At 50.9% G+C, this 22,277-nt stretch overlaps 1 protein-coding gene across 2 annotated transcripts; it reads right to left on the reverse strand.

The window, feature by feature from the left end:
- Nucleotides 1–347: 347 nt before the first annotated feature.
- On the reverse strand, nucleotides 348–19,565 carry Ehd2 (EH-domain containing 2). 2 transcript variants are annotated; one of them, XM_039081636.2, is made up of 7 exons: nucleotides 19,508–19,565; nucleotides 17,309–17,493; nucleotides 16,380–16,839; nucleotides 14,788–14,885; nucleotides 8,973–9,385; nucleotides 4,129–4,293; nucleotides 348–2,121 (listed from the first exon to the last, which is right to left on the reverse strand). In XM_039081636.2, the coding sequence occupies exons 3-7, from the start codon at nucleotides 16,781–16,783 to the stop codon at nucleotides 1,570–1,572; spliced, it is 1,632 nt and encodes a 543-aa protein (XP_038937564.1). In that variant the 5' UTR covers nucleotides 16,784–16,839; nucleotides 17,309–17,493; nucleotides 19,508–19,565; the 3' UTR covers nucleotides 348–1,569. The 2 variants fall into 2 exon arrangements, with proteins under 2 accessions (XP_038937564.1, NP_001020068.1); NM_001024897.1 differs by lacking the exon at nucleotides 17,309–17,493 and having other exon boundaries at nucleotides 1,257–2,121; nucleotides 19,508–19,534.
- Nucleotides 19,566–22,277: the final 2,712 nt, after the last annotated feature.

Below are 22,277 nucleotides of genomic sequence, written 5' to 3' on the forward strand. Positions count from 1 at the left end.
GTGGTCTCGGGCTAAGGATCTGCTCTGGTGCATTCGATTCGTGTCCGTGCGCGCTGGAAAGTGCTCTGGAGACTAAGGGCAAACTGTACACAAACTGGCACTGGCCCTCTTCCACGCCCAGGACTGGGTTCCCAGGCCCCAAGGCGGAAGGCGGGAGGGAGGGGTGTCCCAAGGGTGGGGAGGGCCCTGAGTAACTTTTCTTCGGAAAATATGCAGGACTGGCCCCCAGCCTGAGACTGAGTCAGCGCAGAGTTGAGTCACAAGCTGCACCGCCCCTGTGTGCCAGAATGGTCCCCCAGGCACCTCTTCCTTAGGGGTCCCCGCCCCAAGATAACCTGACAGCGACACAAGCAGCAGGTTTGGCTTTATTGGCCCTGTAGGGGACACTCTTGGGTTTTCAGCCCCTTCTAGCTGTCCTTCCCTCCCTCCCCCCATCTTTTTTGTCTCCCACCAGGGTCATGTACTAAGTTGGTGAAGACATAGTGTGGGGCCCCTGTAGATTGGAGGAAAGTCTATAGCACCGAGAATTCCCAATCCTCCCCACCCCCAGGATATCCGTGAAACCCTGGGCTTTGGTAAGGCATCTGCTATCCCCATCCCATGGTCTCTGTCTTTGATAGGGACTCTACTTAAATGTGACCTGAAGGTGGATAAAAGGGCCAGATACTTTGGCTCCCAATCTCACACACACACTGGGGAGACTATGGGAACCATCCTCAAAGGAGCCAGGAAGTTGTGGTTTTTCTATCAGCTGCATAATCTTTGTGAACTGAATGTGGTCAGAATTTAGGATTTGTGGGTAGGAAAGTGAAAGAGAGGTCCACATGAGGAAAAGGAAGCCAGGTGTCTGCTCTGAACCCCCAATGACTGAGACCTGAAGACATAATGGAGACTTAGCATGGCTGAGTAACAGTAGCTGCTTACCTATAAAAAGGGGTCATGCTGGTATCAGTGTTTGTGTGACTATGTAGATGTCACACTCCTGAGAGTTGGTTCCACCAGGGCCCAGCATACAGTAAATGCTCAATAAATATCTGGACGGGGCTGTGGACGTAGCTCAGTTGACAGAGTGCTTGCCTAGCATGCAGGAGGCCCTGGGTTCATATCCCAGGACTGCATAAACCAGGCATGCTGATTCATGACTGAAACTCCAGCAGTCAAGAAGTGGAGCCAGGAAGATGAAGAGTTCAAGGTCATCCTCAGCTACATAAGAAGTTCAAGGCTAGCCTAGGTTACGTGAGACACTTTCAAAAAAATAAAAGAAAAAAAAGTCTTTATATGAATGATGGCTGGATGGATGTGTGTGTTTCTGTGATAAGCCCTTGTGTATGTGAAGGTGAAGGACAGACAGAGAAGGTTTGTCACTCCCCCACCTGGTCCTCTATAAGTGCCTTGACTGAATGTCTGGTGTAGGAGAGAAGCTTCCCCCTCAAGTCCTTATAGCCAGACAGGGTGGGTAGGCAGGGTCAGTGGGCCAGAGCAGGGATCCGCGTGTAGCCGTGTAGCTGACTGGAGCTGGGGAGCCACCGCAGGGCAAAGTGGGAGGGTGGGCCAGCAGTCCCTGCTGTCTCACTCAGCAGAGCCCTTCTGTCGTCGCTTAGAAGGTGGCACCAGGCGGCGGGGTAGGTTGGTGGGTAGCCCATGGCCTTCGAGCTTAGCCTCAATGAGGTGGCTGGCCAGGGCGAACTCCTCATCATCCAGCATGCCATCTCGGTCGACATCGCTCAGCTTCCAGATTCGCCCCAGCACGGAGTTGGGTAGCTTGGTGCCCACCATCCAGGTTTTGGCCTTAGAGCCACTCAGCTTGCCATCAGCAGGCGCTAAATTGTAGAAGATTTCATCGTATTTGGACTTGTCCTTGGTCACCACCCATTCGGCATCATCTTCTGAGCCCTCCTCGCCATCTTCTATTGCTTCGTCAGGGCCCCGCTCCACGAAGGGGCCCATGCGGGTGCCCTCAAACGCACCACCCTGCACGCCAGCCTCGACACTCTCCAGCTCCTCCTGCCGAAGCAGCGGCATAAGCTTGGCAATGTCGTGGGTCAGCATCTCGTCCAGCGCCTCCAGCAGCTTCGGCTTTAGGGAGTGGAACTTGGTGAAGTCATGTGCCATCAGCAGCTCCTGTGGGAGGAAAGGAAAAGCTCACAGGCCCGGGGCACGAACATAAGTCCATGCCCTCAGCTCCTCACTGGGGGGATTTTAGGCCAATAATCTTCACAAATGAGCCCAGTCCTGTTTTACAATTACCCACCCTTTGAGCCAAGAGTCTCGTCTAACCCAGGCTGCCCTCCAATTCACTGTGTAAAGAGGTGTTCTCAGGCTTCTGACTTTTCTGCTTTCACTTTACAAATGTCATCACAAGCCCGTTTGTACCACCAATTCTCTTTTGCTTATTTTAAACTGTTTGAGACATGGTCTTTCTAAGGTGTGAACACTGGCCTTCAACTTGTCATCTTCCCACCTCAGCTTTCCCCAGTAGCCGGGTGTGTTAAAGCACCAGAGAGCCTGCCTGCCTACGGGAAAGGCTACACTTCTTAGCATGCTGGACAGCCAGCTGGCCATGTGACTAAGTTCCAGCCAATTGTTTTTAAGCACAAGTTGCATTACCCAGTTTAATATGGTATCCACAGGCTGCATGTGGTTACGTAAAGTAGCTTGATCTGTAACTCCATTTTGTTTATTTTTAATTTATTATTTCTATGTTTGTGTATGCGTTTGCACTAGTTCATGCGCACCTCATATATGTCGAAACCCACAGAGGTCTGAAGAGGGTATCACATCCCCTAAAACTGGAGTTACAGATGGTTGTGAGCCACCATGTGGGCCATTCGTTCTGGGAACTGAATCCAGGTCCTCTGAAAGAGTGTGCATGTTCTTAGCCATTGAGCCACCTCTCCTGTCTCTTTTGTTTTTGCTAGCTGTCGACAGGACCTAACTACGCAGCTCATCTTAGGCTGGCCTAGAACTCTCTATGTAACCTAGACTGGCCTTGAACTTCTGATCATCCTGCCTTTGCACACTTCCCCAGCACTGAGATTAATAGGCAAAGGCCAACATACCTGAGTATAACTCAGCTTTAATATAGTCAGTGGCTACCATATTGGGCATTAGAACTTGGACCATTTTCTTTTTTTTTTTTTTTTTTTTTTTGGAGCTGGGGACCGAACCCAGGGCCTTGCGCTTCCTAGGCAAGCGCTCTACCACTGAGCTAAATCCCCAACTACCATTTTCACTAATGTAAAATGTAGTATCCTTAAAGAAAGATACTTTCTCCTTTCAAAGATAGGGTCCTATGTAGCCCAGGCTAGCCTTGAACTCCTTCTGTAACTAAGACTTCCTTGCATCCTTGATCTTCCTGTCTCTACCTTCAATTGCTTAGGTTACAGGCATACAGGACCTAGCTCCTCTCTCTCTTCTTATGTTAAAATATTTATTTTTATTTTATGAGTATGAGAGCTCTGCCTGTGCATCACATGTGTGTCTGGTTCCCATGGAGGTCAAAAGAGGGCATTGGATCCCCTAGAATTGGAGTCACAGATGGTCGTGAACTGCAATGTGGGTGTAAGCTAGGAACCTAGGACCCCCTATAAGGGAATGAGTGCTCTTAAGCTCTGAGCCATTGCCCAGCCCCTCCCTCTCTTCTTGCTGTCTGTAATGCAGGTAGGACTGGAGTTCCTGTAGCCATTAATACCACGAGAACTCTTGGTTATGGACAAGCATGGAAAAGATAAATACATGGGCTGGAGAGACGGCTCAGTGGTTAAGAGCACTGACTGCTCTTCCAGAGGTCCTGAGTTCAAATCCCAGCAACCACATGGTGGCTCACAACCATCTGTAATGAGATCTGATGCCCTCTTCTGGTGTGTCTGAAGACAGCTATAGTGTACTTATATATAGTAAATAAATAAATCTTTAAAAAGAAAAAGAAAAGAGAAATACAGTAGGTCCCAGGCTCCATAGTAGGTTGCCCCACCCTAAGTATATGGGTTTTCTCTGCACTCTGTGACCCTAACTCATAAAGCCAGGTTCCCCGGAATGAAAATGCCACACAGCCTTCCAGGCTCCATTCTCAGGACCCCCAGGAAACTCTCTCCAACACCCTGCCTCCCAGTCTGGAGTGCCCCCCACCTGCATCTTCTGGCAGTCAGGGAAGTCTCCTGGGGAGATGTGGTGCTCTAGCTGGATCTTGGCGAAGATGACAGGCAGCTTGAAGATCAGCTGCTTCTTTTTGTTTTCCTTTCCGAACACCGAGGGCATCTCCTTCTTCAGGTAGCTGATGATGTAAGCGTGCACCTGCAAAAGGACATCCGCACCTGAGCGCATAGTACAGTCACCAGGAGGAGGCTGGCAGCGGGCAGGGCCTGGGTCTCTGCATTCCCTCCTCTCAGAAACAGGGTCTCTCTCTAACCCAGCCTGGCCCTGAACACCTGGTCCTCCTTCCTCCACCTCCTGAGTTCCAGGATGACAAGTGTACATCCCTATGCACAGCCTTCCCCTTGGGATTGTCAGAGAAGATTGCACTACATACGTACCCCAGGCGGGATTCAAACTTGCAGCAACCCTCCTGCCTCAGCCTCCTGAATGCTGAGGTTAGAAAGACTTCAATTTATTGTTTGCATTTAAAAACTTCTACATGCACTTGTATGGGCGTTTTGTCTGCATGTCTGAGCATCATGTGTGTACAGAACCCACTGTTGCCAGAAAAGGATATCAGATCCTCTGGGACTAGAGTTACAGCTGACTGCAAGCAGCCGTGTAGGTTCTAGGAACCAAACCTGGATCCTCTAGAAAAGCAGCCAGTGTTCTAAACTGTTGAGCATCTCCCCAGCTACCCTTCAATGATTCTTCAGAGCCGCCCTCCCCTCCTGGACTGGTTCCTGAAGTTGCACCTACAGCCTCTCCCTAGTCTTTCCCCTTCATATACTGCTCGCCAGCGTTTCACAACGACCGGCACATTTTCCCCACCCCAGGGCTTTTGCATATGATCATGCTCTCTACCTGGAGCTCTGTTCCAGTCTTCCCACTGAGTTTGTCCATGAAAACCAAGCGCCCAGACCATTGCCCTCTGATGATCTCCAGCCTGTCTTCTTCACAGTTGGGCTGGACTCATGACTATTTTATCTAACCACTTCATTTCCCTCCATCAAACTACAAGCTCTGCCAGGCCTTATCTGTTTCCTCTGTCTCCAGTCCTGGGACAATACGAACAGTGTCCCTCAGGAAATCATTGTGGGATAAAACGCTGAACTTGAGAAACTTTGGACCCCATTCTCATAAGTTATTGAAAAATAATCGGGGGTGGCAGAATAATGAACCACAGGCATGTCTGCTGTTGACAGCCAGCGCCATCGCTGAATATGCATGTTCAGGCCTTAATAGGTAGAATGTGGCATACAGAGGCATGCCCAGCACATATATCATGCTCACACAGGATAAAATGATGATGATGATGATGATGATGATGATGATGATAACAACAACATTCAACAGTGATTTTTAAAAATTAAATTCTTCCCGGATCTTGTCTACAAGCATACAGCATTCTGGAATCATCCCTTCTAGTGGTTTATACTTCCACCAAAGGGCAGAACCAGAACGATCATCCGTGTCTTGCCTTGTAGAGATATGAAACTGAGGTACTGGGGTGAGTTACAGAGAATCCTTAACGAGCAGCTTTTTGGCCTTAATGGCCTTGGGCCACCAAAGGAGAGCATTTTCAAGGGACGTTAAAGCCATCTGCGCTGTTATCAGTGACCGAATCAATTGTGTCTGGGTCATTTGTGAGGGGTGTGTGTGGGAGAGTGTGCCCACAAAGTGGGAAGGTATGATGAAGTTTGGTCAAAGCCAACCCTGAAGACTGAATCACAGAGGCAGGGGAACTAAGGATAAATTTGCAGGACTAGAGGAAAACATTACCTACAGGTCAGAGAGGCCAATCAGGATAGGGGCGTGGTCACCGCCTGCTACCTGGAGTCAATGGAGAAGATGCACGGTTGAGCAGAGAAAGCCAGTAAGGAAGAGTAGGGATTGCCGGGAAAGCAAAGAGGAGAAGGGCTAAAATGGCTGCCCAACGGGGAGGGTTAGGGTTTAAGATAGTGTGGGTCAGCTAATGAGGAAGGATGTGTGGGAATGTGTGGGTGCGCCATTGGGGGAGGAGGTGTGGCCTGCTAGAGTGAGTTAATGGGGAAGGTTCGGACTGAGAGAATGGCCTAATGAGGGGCGCAGCCTGAGGATGGGCAAGAGCTGGCAATGGAAGGGGCGTGGCTTGTTAATCAAGGGGCGTGGCCTCCCAGGGGGGCCCAAATGGGAGGGACGGAGTCTACGAGGATCGTGGTAGGGGCGGTCCTGCCGTGGCTCCTGTAGCCAAGGAGGCAGGCGGGAGTGTTGATGGCTTTTCCAGAGAGGAAGCATGGGAAGGTGGCAGGAAGAGATAAGGGGGTGGCGTGGGCAGGACCGGGGCTCGGGTCGGACGCCGGGGTTTGTCCTGAGTTTCCGGAGCCACCTCCCTCCTGGCCGGGGCGCCAGGTGTCCGGCCCTGCTCCTTGGTCCCGGTGTCGCGGGCCCCAGCTCTAGCTTCTGCTTCCCAAGAGTGTCCTGCAGCGGGGAGTGAGTTTGGGCCGGGGGTACTGAGAAAGAGAGAGGGAGGAGTGGGAAGCGAGAGAAGGCTAGGAAAAGAGTATGAACAAGAGGAAAGAACTGGGAAAGTGAGATGTTGATGGGACTTCGTGACTTAAAGACAGCTCTGGCCTCCTGGGGCAGTCGCCTTGGGCACCTGGTGTTCCCTTAGAAGATTCCTGCGGTGGGGTTGAAGGTGGTGATTCACTCCTCTTCAGCTCCTTAAACCACACCTCGATGCCTCTGCCACCGAGAACCTTCTTGGCCTCTTCTCCTGCCCAGCTTCCTGCCCCACCTCCTCCCTGGCGGCCTCCCTTGTGAATGCTCCATTCGTCTCTAAAAGCAAACCCCTTGCGCCCCTCTTCCTCTCTGGGGTCCAGCCTGAGGCAGACTATGTCCTCCATGCCCCTAGGTTCTTCCTAGACAAGAATCCTTCTCTTTCCAGAAGGCAGCTTAAGTGCAATCCTGTCATCCTGCGCTAAACCTTTCCGTGTCTCCCTGGTATCCTTAAAACGAAGCTTAAGATCCTTGGTGTAGTCCACAGGATCGGCAGTGTTCTGACTGCCATCCCCTCCTCAGTTTAACTGCGCATGCCCTCAGATGCCCTCTCCTCTACTAAGCCTTCCTGATTCCACCCGGTCCTGAGACTGGACCTTGCTTGGCTATCACTGCTGTGGGATGGATCTGTCTGTCTCCTCCAGCAAAGATTGAGTCCTGAAACTGCCCTGGGGCATTCAGACCTGGAGCCCCATTGGGCAGGGCAAGAACAGCCATAGCCACTGCTGCATTCCCAGCGTGTCCCAGCAGAGGGCTAGACACAGAAGTGACTTCCTTCAAGCTGAGGTTCCCCAGAGCGTTGTTCATTCCGTAAATATTTACAGAGCAATTCAGACCCAGGCTCTGGAGACACTCACTGAAGGAATTCTAAGACCCCAGGTATCTGAGTACTTGAGTACAGAGTTGAGGAGGCAGAAAACAGGGCCCCCTGACAGGCTCACAGGAGATGACAACACGGAGGGGGTGGGGAGGTCACAACAGGGTTAGGGGTAAATCTGGAGCAGATATTCTCCTTAAAGGAGTGGCACCTTCCTGAGAAGGTGACATTTGAGTGATCCCTGTGCAAAGTCAAGAGGAAGAGAAGGCTACCCAGAAGAGCAAGCAGTTGAGTACAAAGGCCCAGAGGTAGGACTGAGGCCAGTGTGAAGCACAGTGGCTGAAGGGAAGGGAGTGAGTGAGAGGCGAGGAGGTAGGGAAAGGAGTGAGCTGCTGTGTTGATTGGAGTCAGAATGACCTTCTAGGTTCATGTATTTGAATACTTGGTCCCCAGTTTATGGAAATGTTTGGGAAGGATTTAGAGGCATGGCCTTGTTGGAGTAGGTATGTCATTAGGGGTAGGCTTTGAGGTTTAAAAGGACCACACCATTCCCAGCGAGCACTCTCCTGCTCTCTCTGTCTTGTGCTGATGTAAGCTTTCAGCTGTTGCTCCTGCACCATGCCTGCCTGCTGCCAGGTTCCCCATCACAATGGTCATGGACTCTAACCCTGTGGAACCATGAGCACAGTAATGTTTTATTAGTTGCCGTGGTCCTGGTGTCTCTCCACAGCTATAGAAAAGTAAGACAGGCTCAGTTCCATAGTGTAGCAGTTATCCCATCTGCTTTATACACAGAAGGTCCTGGGTTCGAGCCCCACTGGAACCACAGGATGTGCTAGTTACTTTGGGGGCTGGAGAAATGACTCAGCAGTTAAGAGCACTGACTGCTCTTCCAAAGGTCCTGAGTTCAATTCCCAGCCACCACATGGTGGCTCACAACCCCCTGTAATGAGATCTGATGCTCTCTTCTGGTGTATCTGAAGACAGCAACAGTGTACTCGTAAAAACAATAAATAAATAAATAAAACAATAAATAAATTAAAAAGGAAAAGAAAAGTAAAACAGCCACCAAAAGGACTTGGCTTTTGTTCAGTGGGATAGGAGAGCAAGGAGGCCAACAAAACCATAGAGACATGCAAACCCAGGGCAATGGTGAAAGAGGGACCCTCTGCACAGGACTCCCTCAGTCCACGCTGCACCAAACCAATCCATCAGGAGAATTAACTGATCTAGAACCTAGGTGCCTACCTAGGTACACAAGCAAAGAAAGAGAAAAGATAAATCTGTCCACCCTTTTCAAGGCTTCCAACTTAGGACTCCTAGGACTCCTTCAATACTCCATAGCCTTGTAAAGTCCTCTCCAATTCCTCCTCAGTTTCCTTCAATGCTCATACATCCTCCCGACTTCCTCCCTCATCTCCTGATCTCCCTTTCAATCCTCCCTCAATTTCCCAAGGTCCTCCTGCGGACCCAATGTGCTCACCCGCACCAGCCGCGCCCGCTTCACTAGGTCATTGAGCTTCCGCAGCGCCGCGTGGCGCGGTAGGCCTTGGATATCACGGAAGAGGTCCTGTTCCTCCAGCTCGAAGAGACGCCGGTTGTCTGGCACAAGGAGCGGCTGGGACCAGAAGGAGCCGATGTAGACACGAAGGACTTCAGGCGTGCCCACCACCTTGCCCAGCGCCCACATGAGCGCCCCATAGACGCGCATCAGCTGCTGTGTCTCCACCATGTCTGCCTTGTTGAGTACCACGCGGATCTTGTCCTCGTGGCCACGCAAGGCACCAATGGCCTCTGAGAATTCATCAGAAATCTCCAGCTTGTGGGCGTCAAAGAGCAAGATGATGAGGTCCACGCGCTCAGCAAACCAGCGCAAGACAGCTGGGAAGTCGTAGCCTGGAGCAAGCAGGAGACAGGGACACAAGGAACGGTTCTTTTGTGCTGATACTGGAAGGTACAGATACTCAGAATGGTGTTTTGTTTTGAAGACCGGATTACCCTGTGTAGCCTGGCTGTTCTGGAACTTGCTCTGTGGGCCAGGCTGGCCTGGAACTCAGAGATCCGCCTGCCTGCCTCTGCTTCCCTAGTGCTGGGATTAAGGCAAGCGCTACGACTGACTGGCTGCTCACGTTGTTAACCATGTAATTCCTGTGCATGCCAACTAGCCCGGAGCCTCCACGACTGTCCCATAACTGCCAGTTTTCAGCACCCAGCTTTTGACCAGACCCTCAAGCCATCTGCCTTACTGGTATGAGGCACCTATGTTCCCTACCCTTTTTCACTGCCTCCTCCCCAACCTCGCTACCCTCCTGATTTCTATATCCTTGCCTTTTTCATTCATTTGCTATTAGGATATTAGGGATTTGTTTTGAAGTGTTTGGGGCCTGTGAGATGGCTCAGAGCAGACGACTTGTAGTTGACCTCTGACCTCCTCTCATACGCTGTGGCATATACCCACCTATAGCCACACGAGAAGTAAACCATAATAACAATACTTTCAGATGCTGAAGTTGGGGGCTCAGCAGTTCGGAGAACACACTGCACTCCCAGAAGACCCCAGTTCAGTTGGTGCCCAGCATCCACTTCAGGTAGCTTCTCACCTGTAACTCCAGTGCCAGGGGATCCAGTGTTCTCTCCTGGCCTCCTCGGGCACCTGCACACGTGTGTGCATTCACACTAGTGCACATATGCATAAACACTTTCTATACATTTTAAAGTTTTGTCATTTTGCGTGTGTGTGCGTGTCTGTGTGTGGTTTTGTGTGCACATGTGTACAGGGACCTATAGAGGCCACAGTGTGTCATACAGACTGCCTGCAGCAAGAATTTTGGGTGGTTGTGAGGTACCTGACAAGGGTGGCTGGGAAATGAACTTGGGTCCTCTGCAAGAGCAGCAAATGCTCTTGACCACAGAGCCAGCCCACCCTCCAGCACACACACTTCCAAATTCCTAAAGCAGCTAGAGATGGCAGTGCACACCTTTAATCCCAGCACTCCGGAGCCAGAGGCAGGCGGATCTCGTTTGAGTTTGAGTCCTGGTCTACCAGAGTGAGTTCCTGGACACCCAGAGCTATATATTAGACCTTGTCTCAAAGAAAAATCCTAAAATGACCTCAAAGAAACTCCAGTACTCGTGAGCCAGCTCCCAGCACTTGCCATGCCCCTGACCAGGGTCCTTCCTGGGACTTGTTGGATGTGCCAGCAATTGAGTGACAAGAGGTCAAGATGCTAGGACAGTTTTCTTGTGTGTGTGTGTGTGTGTGCGCGTGTGTGTGTGCGTGTGTGTGTGTGTGTGCGTGTGTGTGTATGTCTCTGTGTGTATCCTTATGTATATCTATGTATCTGTGTATGTCTGTGTGGGTCTGTTTGTGTGTATGTCTCTGAGTGTGTCTGTGTATCTGTTTGTCTGCTCCTGCGTGTTTGTCTGTGTAGTTGTCTGCTCCTGCGTGTGTGTCTGTCTCCATCTGTGTTTCTGCCTGTGTGTCTGTGTGTATGCATATGTACCTGCATGTGTCTTTGTGTCTGTGTGTATATGTATTTGTGTGTGTGTGTGTGTGTGTGTGTGTGTGTGTGTGTGCTGTGCACATAAGTGCAGGTACCCATGGAAGTCATAGATGTCAGGTCCCCTGGAGGTAAAGTTACAAGTGGTTGTGAGCAGCCCAGTGCTGGGAACCGAGCTTGTTTCCTCTGTAAGAGCGATTTGCAATCTTACCCACTGAGCTGTCTCTCCAGTAGTGCTCTGTTCTTGCCACCATAGATGCTCAATGATTTGTGTCCATCCAGTCCCTCATTCATTCATTCCTTTTCCATCCAATCCCTTCAGTTTTTCTCCCCTTTACTCATTCACTTATGCGTTCACTGATGAGCAAAGTTTAGAACCGAGAGTGTAAGACCTACCCTGGCCTGCAAATCAGGAATCACTGCCCTGCCCCATTTACTGTGTCATAGTAGGCAAGCAGCTTAACCTTTCTGAACTTGCCTATCCCCTAAAATTAAAAAACAACAACAACAATGAAAAAAAAAACCAAAACCAAAACCAAAAATGAAAAAACACAGAAGCCAGGCCGGGCATGGTGGAGTACGCCTTTGGTCCCAGCACTTGTAGGTAGAGGCAGGTAGATCTCTGCGAGTTAAAGGTCAGAGTTCCAATACAGCTAGGGTTACGTAGAGAAACCTGTCTCAAACACACACACACACACACACACACACACACACACACACACACACACCCCACAACACAAGAGCTTATCACTGGGAAAAACTGAAGCTGGCGTGTGCCATTGTGCCAGCAGATAGGGAGGCTGGGGTGACGCCAGCTCTGCCCCTAGAGTCTGGGGACGAGTGCATCTTCAGAGTGGTCAGCTTAGGATGTGGAGTCCTGGAAGCCGCAGAGAGTTCCCTGTGATCTGGCCTAAGCGTGGACCTAGAAGGACTTCCTGGAGGAGACCTTACAGCGCCAGCAAATGACAGGATAAGGGGCCATCACTGACGCCCTGACTTGTTTGGGGTAGCACAGACCCACTCATCCCATTTATGGGATTTATGACTCCATTCTCCAGCCGAGGACATGGAGACACAGAAGCCATGAACACAGGAGGCATCCGCCTCAGTAGCTGTAGCTGCCAGTCCACACTCCGCCCCCAAAGGCTCAGGGGGCAGCGCGGTCCCTACTGGTGAGAGGGGAAGGGGCAAGGGCATTGTTCCTGGGGAAGGAAGGGCCAGGTCACTGTAGGGGCAGCAGCTGGGCCTCTCCTCCCCCACTAGCATCTACATACACCCTGGCCTGGATTTGGAAAGTGTGTCTCATGGGGTTGAAAGAAAGAGAGAGGGAGGGATGGAGAAAGGGAGGGGAGAGGGGGGCAGGGAGGTTGAGTCAGCATGGGAATGGAGACGTGGCAGAGAGACGAGATGTTCACCCAAGAAAAACAGTTCTCCTTGCCCATCACCCAGGCACCTATTTGCCTCATGCAGCTAATTTAACCCTTTTCAGAAGTCCCTGCAGCTTCCGCCCCATTCTTGGGCGGGAAACTGAGGCACAGAAATACAAGGTGGATTGCGTAAGTTATAGTTTCAGGGAACAAAGCCTGGGGTACTGGTGCATGCCTGTCATCTCAGTGCAAGAGCAGCTGAGGCAGGAGGATGGCCACCTGAACATACACTGAGTTCCAGATCAGCCTGAATTACAGGATAAGACTCTGTCTCTAAAACAAGGAAATGAAAAAAAAAAAAAAAAAAAGACTAGCAGAGTCCAGACCGGCGTTGCGCCAGCGAGACGCCGCAGGCAACAGTTACACCGGGGCAGGTTTCTCTGCCAATGCACACCCAGCATCAAATAGCTGGATGCATCAGAGTCTCCTAGAGCCAGACCCAGGCTCCCAGACACGTTTATGTGTCAGAGTCCAGGACCTGCACAGATATGGGACCTATATACCACCACGAACAGAGAATTGAATGCACTCTCCAGCACGGAGGCCTATCTGAACACACACTGTGCTGCAATTATTACCATGATGTCCAGGCTGGCCTCGAACTAGTCACAATCCTCCTGTCCCAGCTTTCCCAGAGCTAGAATATGTACTGCCACATGAGTTCTCTCTGGCAGTTTTACACCTTTCAAGATGCACGGTATAACCCACACAGACAAATACCGATCCAGGCATGCATGTGCGTGCACATGTGCATACACATTTCATAAGTGCATAGTTATGTAACTCAATGGTAGAGCCCCTGCCTAGAATCCCCCAGTGAGGAGCTGGGGGCGTGGCTCAGTGGTAGAGCCCCTCCTAGAATCCCCCAGTGAGGGGCTGGGGGCGTGGCTCAGTGGTAGAGCCCCTGCCTAGAATCCCCCAGTGAGGGGCTGAGGGCGTGGCTCAGTGGTAGAGCCTCTGCCTAGAATCCCCCAGTGAGGGGCTGGGGACATGACATACTTATCTACTGTGTTCAAGGCACCAACACTGCAATAAAACAACTTCACAGGATCCCTCTATGTCCCCCTGCTCCACATCTCTTCAGATCACATAAAATCACAACTAGTCACAATTAGAGGTACATAGCACATGTAGCCTGAAACTCACACACTTCCATCAATTCACACAACTTCAGAGTCATGGCCTGCACGTCACACGCCTGCCAGCACACACCACCAAAAACGGAGGACATGCCACACACTACTCCCCCCCACCCCCCACCCCCCGCCCAGGGTTTCCCCAGTTCTCACCATCCCCACAAGTCCCCCTGGACAGACAGGCTCCACCTCCTATGCCTCCAGGGCCAGAGGAAGGGGATCCCCATCCCCACCCTTCTTCATCCCCTGCGGAAGCTGGGGCCTTGGGCTCCCGCCATCATTTAGGCCCAACCCAAGGGCTAAGTACACCAGGAATTCCTCTCCCCGCCCCTGTTCCCCCCACCTCCAGCTGGCAGAGCACTGTGGCCGCTTCTGCAGCTGCCTCCTGTGTTTCTCCCTCGGGGCCGCTCTGCTGGATAGCGGCCAGGGGTACTGGCACTTTTGGAGCCAAACCCTGTCCTGGGCCCTCCTCCCGCCTGGCCTTGGGTCCCCTCTGCCCTACACTGTTGCCTCCTTTGCCCTAATTCCCTGGCCGAGGCCTAGAGACAGTGGTGGTGGCAGGGATGGGCAGAGGGGCTGTGGACCCAGATACTGGAATGGGGGAGACTGAGAAGGGAGTGGGGCTAAAAGGGTGGGCGGAGTGGGTGGGGACGTGCGTGCTCGCTGGAGGCTCTGCTGGAATTCACTCCCCGCTGCTCCCCCTGCACAGCTGTTTATAAATTCCAGGCCAGGCCTTGGCCCCCACCCAGATTCTCCCTCTCAGCTTCATCTGTGGCCCAACCTCTGAGCCAGGAGCTCAGAGGGACAAGCGTGGGGCCCAGGGCCTCCCTGCCCAACCCTGTCTCTTCCTGGACTCTCTGAGTATCTCACACCCCCTACCCCAGTCTCTGTCCCTCTTCTTCTCTTCCTTTCCATCCCCCTGGCCCGCCCAGGCATGTGGCAGCAGCCTGTTCAAGTGTGTTCACCGTGTGTGTCTTCCCGCCCCACCACCAGCCCCCATGGAAGGAATGGCTGCCTTCTGTAGCTCCAGTTGCCTGTAGGGGGGCAATCAAAGGAGACCCCAGTCTCCTCTATTAAATCTAAAGGTACAGGCTCAGTCCACCTACTGTGCACACTGAAGTCAAGGCCCCAGCCTCCTCCCTCAGACCTGTGTGTACAGACACCATCCTCTTCCCCAAGACACAAGGGTCCAGGGGCCCAGCCTCCTCCCTCAGACTGGCTTCCTCTTCACTCACCCCGGCTCACTCTCTGCTTGGCACCTGATAGGATGCCGGGCGTGTCGATGATGCTGATGCTCTCCAGGACCTGGTTGGGGAGTTGGGCACACATAAACCTGGAGTGCAGGGAGACAGGAGGTCAGGGGTCAACACAAAGGAGGGCAAAAGGAGAAGTGAAGAAGGAATACTAAGGGTACCCTAAAGAGGTCTCTCTCTCTCTCTCTCTCTCTCTCTCTCTCCCCCCCCTCTCCCCCCCCTCTCCCCCCCCTCTCTCCCCCTCTCCCCCTCTCCCTCTCTCCCTCTCTCTCCCCCCCCTCTCCCCCTCTCCCTCCCTCCCTCCTCTCTCCTCTCTCCTCTCTCTCTTGCCTATCTGCCTGCCTCACGGGACAGAGCCACTGCTAGATCCTTGGACTTCCATTCACAGCTGCTGCTGATCGTTGTTGGGGAGTTGGACTACAGACTAAACTTGAGTGAGCAAATATGGGGAGAGACTGTACGTGATTAAGATACATTAGAAGGTGTGTCCAAACTGAGAGCAGACCCTGGGACAGAGAATCGCAGACACACCTATGTGGGAAACTGACCGACCAGCTCAACTTCCATGGTACGCCCAGAGCCTTATTTTATTTAGGGCTTTATCACCCTAAACTAGACCCTTGGTAGCAAGACTTTCTTGGACCTACTCCTGCTCTAAAGCAGTCCCATGCCCAGAAATACTTGGCCAACACAAACAAGACTCAGTGTTTAAGTGTGTGTGGAGGTAGGGGAAGGGGGAGAGAGACAGTTTTATATTTTTTGTTACTTTTTGCCTTACTGATTTTGCTTATTTAAATTTTGTTTTTTTTTCTTTTTTTTAGAAAAAGAGAACATGAAGTTAGGTGGTCAGGAAGGTGGGGAGGGTCTGGGATGAATGGAGGTTAGGGAAAGAGTATGATTAAAATATATTGTATAGAAGCAATTTTTTAAATAAAAATAATGGAGGGAAAAAAGAGAGAAGCAAGAGTAAAATCCAGAGAAAAACCCAACAGGAAGATATCAGTGATGTCAGTTCTGCTGCACACCAGGGAACGACTAAATAACCAGGTTGGAAAAAGTCTTGAAGCAGACCCAGTGTGCTGGCCAACAGAAAGCATGGAATCCTTGACTAAAACCTAAGTCTCTATACCAGTGGTTCTCACCCTTCCTAATGGCAACCTTTAATACAATTCCTGGTGCTGTGGTGACCCCAAGCATGAAAAAAAAAAAAAAAAAAAAAGGGTACCCTAAAGAAAGGCAGGTGCAAAGGACAGAAGTCCTGGAAAGAAGAAAGTCCAGAGGCATCATGGGATCTATATAAAACTCTGTCTGTGTCTAGGGATATCCCGAGTCACCACTGTTGTTACCTTCATTTTCCAGATGAACTTAAGAGGCACAGTGAAGTTAAATCACTTGACCAAGGCTGCCCAGCATTCAGCGGCAGAGGCTCAATTGGAACCCAGGCCCCAATAGGGGAAGGAGCAGACGCAGGGAGGGAAGGAAGCAGGCAGAAAGAAGAGAATCTGAGCTGAAAAGGACAGAAGTATTCTGAGACAGATGTCCCTCGCCCCCCTCCTGGCTGGCAGTTCCCACACCTGTTGAGGAAAGTGTTTCCAAAAGGGTTGAGTTTGCGGAAGGGCTTCTCTGGGTCCACAACGAGAGCATTTCCAGGCACGGTACCCTCTGTCTCGCCGTGCATGACAGCCACGAAGCAGTCGGTGGTGGGCTCAGGACCCACGCGGGAGCCAGGGACCTCCTGCTCCAGGAGGTACTGGATGAAGCTGGTTTTGCCGGTGCTATACTGGCCAGCCACCAGCACCATGGGTTTACCATCGAAGTCAGCATCTTCGAGGGCTGGTGAATGGAAAGACCCGAAACGGTAGTGTTCCTCCAGGGGCAGAAGCTTTGTGCGATACAGCTCCTTGAGAGACGAGGTCACGGTGCGGATGGCCTCAGATCGCTGGCCCCGAGCCCCACCCTTCTTCAGCCAGCTGAACATGGTGACTTTCGATGCCCACTGGGTCACCCAAAGAGACTACTGGGTGCAGAGCTCACCTGCCAGGAGAGAAGGGAACTCAATGGAAGACTGCTAGGAAATATGGCTATAGATATGGGGAGGAGCAGGGTGACCAGGGGATAGGAAGGGGGGGGGCTAGCATGAGCCTGACCATGGTTGGGTTCAAGGAGAGGAAGTGCTATGAAAAATAAAAGAGAGACTATATAGCAAAGGAAGGAACTGCTGGGGAAGAGATGCATCCCTGAGCATGGTTGAGTTCATCTGCAATCTTGGGAAGCAGAGGCAGGAAGACCAGAAGTTCAAAGCTAGACCGGGCAACATGTAAGACCCTATCTCAAAAGACCCGGACCCGAAGAGACTCATTCCCCAATCTGCACCATTACATCACATGCCCATGGCTTGCTCCATGCTGCAGGAGCTATTGTCCAAGATAAGAGCCATAAAGTCCAGTTGCCTCCCAACCAGATCCCTCAACTGAGGGCCTGGGAACCCAACCATTAGTGATACCTGCTGGATTCCAGGCATCCAGAGGGGGCATGAGAAACTGACCACGGGTCAGCAAAGCTCTGGGAAAGGCTGACTTCTGAGCTTCTTTGTGGAGCACAGGCAAGACAAAGGTCTTAGGCAGAGGATGGCAGGTACAAAGGTCCAAGTGTGGGACAGGTTCTTAGGAGCTGGGAGCTGAGGACTGTCTGGAGGGGATGCAGAGACAGAGGGAGGAGAAACAGGCTGTAGAGGCTACCTAGGTGCACCCAGGTCAGGAGGAGCCTTGTGCATGGGAAAGAAGCATGAAAACTATAAGGCAGACTTTGCACTAGCTCATATTTGGGGTGTGGTGCTAGAACAGAACCCAGGATCTTGAGCATGTTAGGCAAACACAGTAGAGCTAAGCCATACCTGAGCCCCTCACTGGGGGATTCTAGGCAGGAGATGTTATCATTGAGCCACGCCCATAGCCCTGTGCTAGCTCCCTTAATTTTCATGACTTTATCCGGTGTCTCTATCATTAACCTCATGTTAAGTCTTTTCTTTTTGAGATCGTGTCTTGTGTATTCCACGGTGCACTTGAACAGGGGATGATCTTGAACCTCTGATCTTCTAGTGCTGAGATTATAGATATGCACTGGTATGCCTACCTTTGTCCGGCGTTGGGGCCTAGAATCTAAGGCTTCAAGCAAGCTAGGCAAGCACGCTACAAACCCAGCTACTTCCCCAACCTTAGCCACACTGTTTTATGGAGGAAACTGAGTCTCAGGAAGACATCAGGAGCTTGCACAGGACCACTGAGCTAGAAAGCACTCCAGCTGGGTTCCCATCTTGGGTCTCGAAAGTTTAATTAGGGGAAACCTCACCAACCTTGTAGTAGTGAGCACCCCCAAAGCCAGACTGTGCTCTCTGTAGTCCCTCAACACCCTTATGAGCTTTTGTAGTAGAAAGAGTCTCTCTGGGCTGTCAGTAATAGTCCCTCCCCTCGCTCCATAGGTAGATGCTTACTTTAGTGACTTTAAAGAGCCAGCTTTTGTTCAGATCGGAGTTTCTGACTGTCATTCCTCAGAAAAAGAATTGATGGCTCCCTAGAGAACAGCTGTCCCAGGGCTGGGGCCAGGGCCGGGGCTGGGGGGGGGGTGTTGGGAAAGGACAAGCCAGTCTAAGTCAGCTCAAAGGCCACCCAGCTCTCAGCCTGAAATGGCTCTCCTTAGCCAAAGATGGGACAATTTTTCCTTTTTTTTCTTTCATTAAAAATATTTTATGTATCTTTTCTAAGAATGTATGCCTGTGTACCATGTGTATATAGTGCCATTAGGGGCCAGAAAAGAGTTTTGGACTCCCCTGGACTGAAGTAACAGATGGATGTGAGCTAACATGTGGGGCACAGGGCATGTCTGTAATCCCAGCACGAGGGTAGACACAAGAAGATTAGAGGTTCAAGACCATCCTCTACCTCTACCTCTGGAAGAGCAGCCAGTGCTGAGTCTCTCCAGCCACCCCTCCCCAACACCCCACTCCCCTACATTCTCACTATGTAGCTCTGGCTGGCCTGGAACTATGTAGCCCAGGTTAGCCTTAGACTGAGATCTGCCTGCCTCTGCTTCCCACATCTTGGGATTCAAGAAGTGTGCCACCATATCTGTCTCAAAGATGGGACAATCTAAACATCAAAACAATCAAACAAACAAAACCCCAAACCCTGCAAATCAAAACATAAAATCATTGTGACCCAAAGGAAGAGGGAAGGGTGGAAAGAAAATGGATTGGAGAAAAGGAAGGGTGGAAGATCTGTGACATAGATGATGAGTATTCCATGCAAAGAGGCATCTGAGGGACATCTCAAAAAGGACGTTTAGGAGTGGCTGAAGGGTCTATGCACTTCAAGAGGCAGGAGAAGGCTCTTGGGTGGCAAGATGGACCAAAAGGAGCAGACATGGGTGTGGAGGGTACAAAGCCACTTCAAGGAGGGAGTCTTCAAAGATGAAGGCTGGGTAGAGACTGGGAGAACTGGGGGTGGGGTGGAAGGTTACAGGAGATGGGAGGACTAAAGAGAGGCTGGGGAGACCTGAGGAGGTTGGGGGAAGTCACAGAGATTTGAGGAGGGGTGGGGGTAGTCCTGGAGGAAGAGTGTGGGAATTGGGAGCGACTGGGAAGGAGAGGGCACAGACTATTACAGAGGGGAGCGAGGATAAGAGGTGGGATTTGGGGAGCACTCACCAGGGATCTGGGGAGCGCAGAGCAAGCAGCCTGAGCCCTGTCCTGTCCGCAGTGGAGTGAGACGGGTGGGGCCGCGCGGGAGGAGCGGTGAGCAGGGCGGGCCCGGGCCCCCTGTCCCAGCCCGCGCCAGCTTCGGGCGCCCCCTGGCGGGCACTGTGAAAACGCGCACAGGTTCGAACGTTCAGTCAGTTCAATGTGAGACCCAATCTCCAGCTTTTGGCTCCCTCTCTTAGCAGGGACAGAGGCTGCAGCAGGCCTACCAATAATTTATCTGATCATAGTGGTGCATGCAAGTTTGAAGCCAGCCTGGATTACCTGGCGGGATCCTGTCTCAAAAATAATTGTAACAATAGTAATTTTAAAATCTAAGTGCGGGGTTGGGGATTTAGCTCAGTGGTAGAGCACTTGCCTAGCAAGTGCAAGGCCCTGGGTTCAGTCCCCAGCTCCGGAAAAAAAAAAATAAAATCTAAGTGCAGGGCTGAAGTGCAGGTTAGCGGTAAGAGTACTGGATGCTCTTTCAGAGGGCTTGGATTCAATTCCCAGCACCCACATGGCAGCTCACAACTGTCTGTAACTCCAATATCTGACACCTTCACACACACACACACACACACACACACACACACACACACACACACACACACACACACACGTGCAGAGTAGGCAAGACACCAATGCATGTAAGTAAAAATAAATTATTAAAATGTAAGTGCATGGGCCCAGTGTTGTAGCACAAGCCTTTAATCCCAGCATTTGGGAGGCAGAGGCAGGTGAGTCTCTATGAATTTAAAGCTAGTCTGATCTTCATAGCAAATTCCAGGCCAGCGAAAGCTATCTAGTAGAGATGCTGTGTCTCTACTATAAAAACAATCAACCAACCAACCACTACCACCACCATAAGGGGAAAAAAAAACCCTCAAGGGCATGGGGCTAGGCTTAGTTGCTAGAGTGCCCATCTAGGATACATGAAGCCCTGGCTTCTATCCCTAGTACAGAACAGACCCAGCATGGTGGTACAGGGATGTACTCTCAGCCCCAGTTCACAGATACATCACACGGATAGTTTAAATAAAAGGCCTCCATAGGCTCATAGAGACTGGCATCATTAGGTGTGTTTATGTTGGGGTAGGTATAGCCTTGTTGGAAGAAGTGTGCAGGGGGTGTCAGGGGGGGGACACTGAGATGTCAAATGATCAAGTCAGGCCCAGTCTCCCTCTCCCTGCTGCCTGCCAATCTGGATGTAGAACTTACCTCTCCAACACCATGTCTGCCTTCATACCTTCCTGTTTCCTGCTCTGATAATGGACTGAACCCCTGAAGCTGCAAGCCAGGCCCAGTTAAATGATTTCCTTTATAAGAGTAGCTGTGGTCATGGTGTCTCTTCATAGCAGTAAAACACAACTATGACATATGCCTTACTTTATTTTGGCTTTCTAAAACAGAGTACCACTTAGTAGCCCAAGTTACCCTCATGATCCTCCTGCCTCAGCCTCCCACGTGTTGTATTGCAAGCAAATTGTTGCTTTTTTGGAAACGTTGTCTGCCAACAATGACCACTCTTCAGAGTGCTGGGGTTACAGGTGAGTAACACCATGCCCAGTTTATAGGATGCTGGGGGTAAAACTCAGGGTCTCATGCTACTAGTCAAGATTTTTTTTCCTCAATTTTTACCTATTTTAGATCTTTTAAGATTTATTTTTATATGCATGGGTATTTGAATAGGTTTGGGCCCCAGGGATTCATGTGTCTTAGGGAGTGGCACTATTAGGAGGTGTGACCTTAGGGAGTGGCACTATTAGGAGGTGTGACCTTAGGGAGTGGCACTATTAGGAGGTGTGACCTTATTGGAGGTGTGGCTTTGTTGGAGGAAGTGTGTTACCGTGTAGGTGTGCTTTGAGGTCTTCTATGCTCAGGCTCTACCCAGTGTGGAAGACAGTCTTTTTTGGCTGCCTTCCGACCAAAACAACTCTCAGCTCCTCCAGCACCATGTCTGCTTGCATGCTGCCATACCTCTCACTATGACAATAGACTAAACCTCTGAAACTGTAAGCCAGCCCCCTAACCACAATGTTTTCTTTTATGAGTTTCCTTGGCCATGGTGTCTCTTCACAGCAATAAAACCCTAAGACAGGTGTGTGGCCTGCATACTGCATATGCCCCATGTGCCTGCAGTACTCTCAGAGGCCAGAGGAGGGCACCGGATGACCAGGATTAAAGTTACAAATGGTTATGTGCCATCATGTGGGTGCTATGAATCCAACCCAGGTCCTTGGCAAGAGCAGCCAGTGCTTTTAACTGTGGAGCCATTTCTTCGGTCTCTACTTATTTGTACTTTAAGACAGGGTCTTGTATAGCATCGGCTGACCTTGATCTCTCCAAGTAACTGAAAAGAATCTTGAACTCCTGATTCTCTTGCTTCCACCTCCCGAGTGTTGGGACTATCGACACATACCACACCACAGCCCTAAGTGTCTGTAAGCTTTATTTATGTGTCTCTCTGTTTGTGTCCATGTGAATTTATGTGTATCACATATGTTCAGCAACCCAAAAGAGACCAGAAGAGGGTGTCATAACCCTGGAACTGGAGTTGTGAGCAGTTATGTGGGTGCTAGGAACCAAACCTGGTCCTCTGCAAGAGCAGTAAGCACTCTTAACCACTAAGCCATCTCTGTAGCCCCATAAATGTCTTTGAACAGAAAACCATCTATTGACCCTAGATTGCCAGGGCCCCAATCCTACATCCCCTGGACCAATGGTTCAGACCATTTTC

Source organism: Rattus norvegicus, chromosome 1 (assembly GCF_036323735.1).
Source record: "Rattus norvegicus strain BN/NHsdMcwi chromosome 1, GRCr8, whole genome shotgun sequence".
Lineage (NCBI taxonomy): Eukaryota > Metazoa > Chordata > Mammalia > Rodentia > Muridae > Rattus > Rattus norvegicus.

Bases quoted from the DNA above. Each gene is read 5' to 3' on its own strand.
- Ehd2 (XM_039081636.2), bottom strand. From the start codon at position 16,783: ATGTTCAGCTGGCTGAAGAAGGGTGGGGCTCGGGGCCAGCGATCTGAG. The intron at 14,886-16,379 runs GTGTGGGAACTG...CCTGCACTCCAG, and splicing joins GGAAACACTTTCCTCAACAG to GTTTATGTGTGCCCAACTCC. The intron at 2,122-4,128 runs GTGGGGGGCACT...TTCCTCCCACAG, and splicing joins CTGACTGCCAGAAGATGCAG to GAGCTGCTGATGGCACATGA.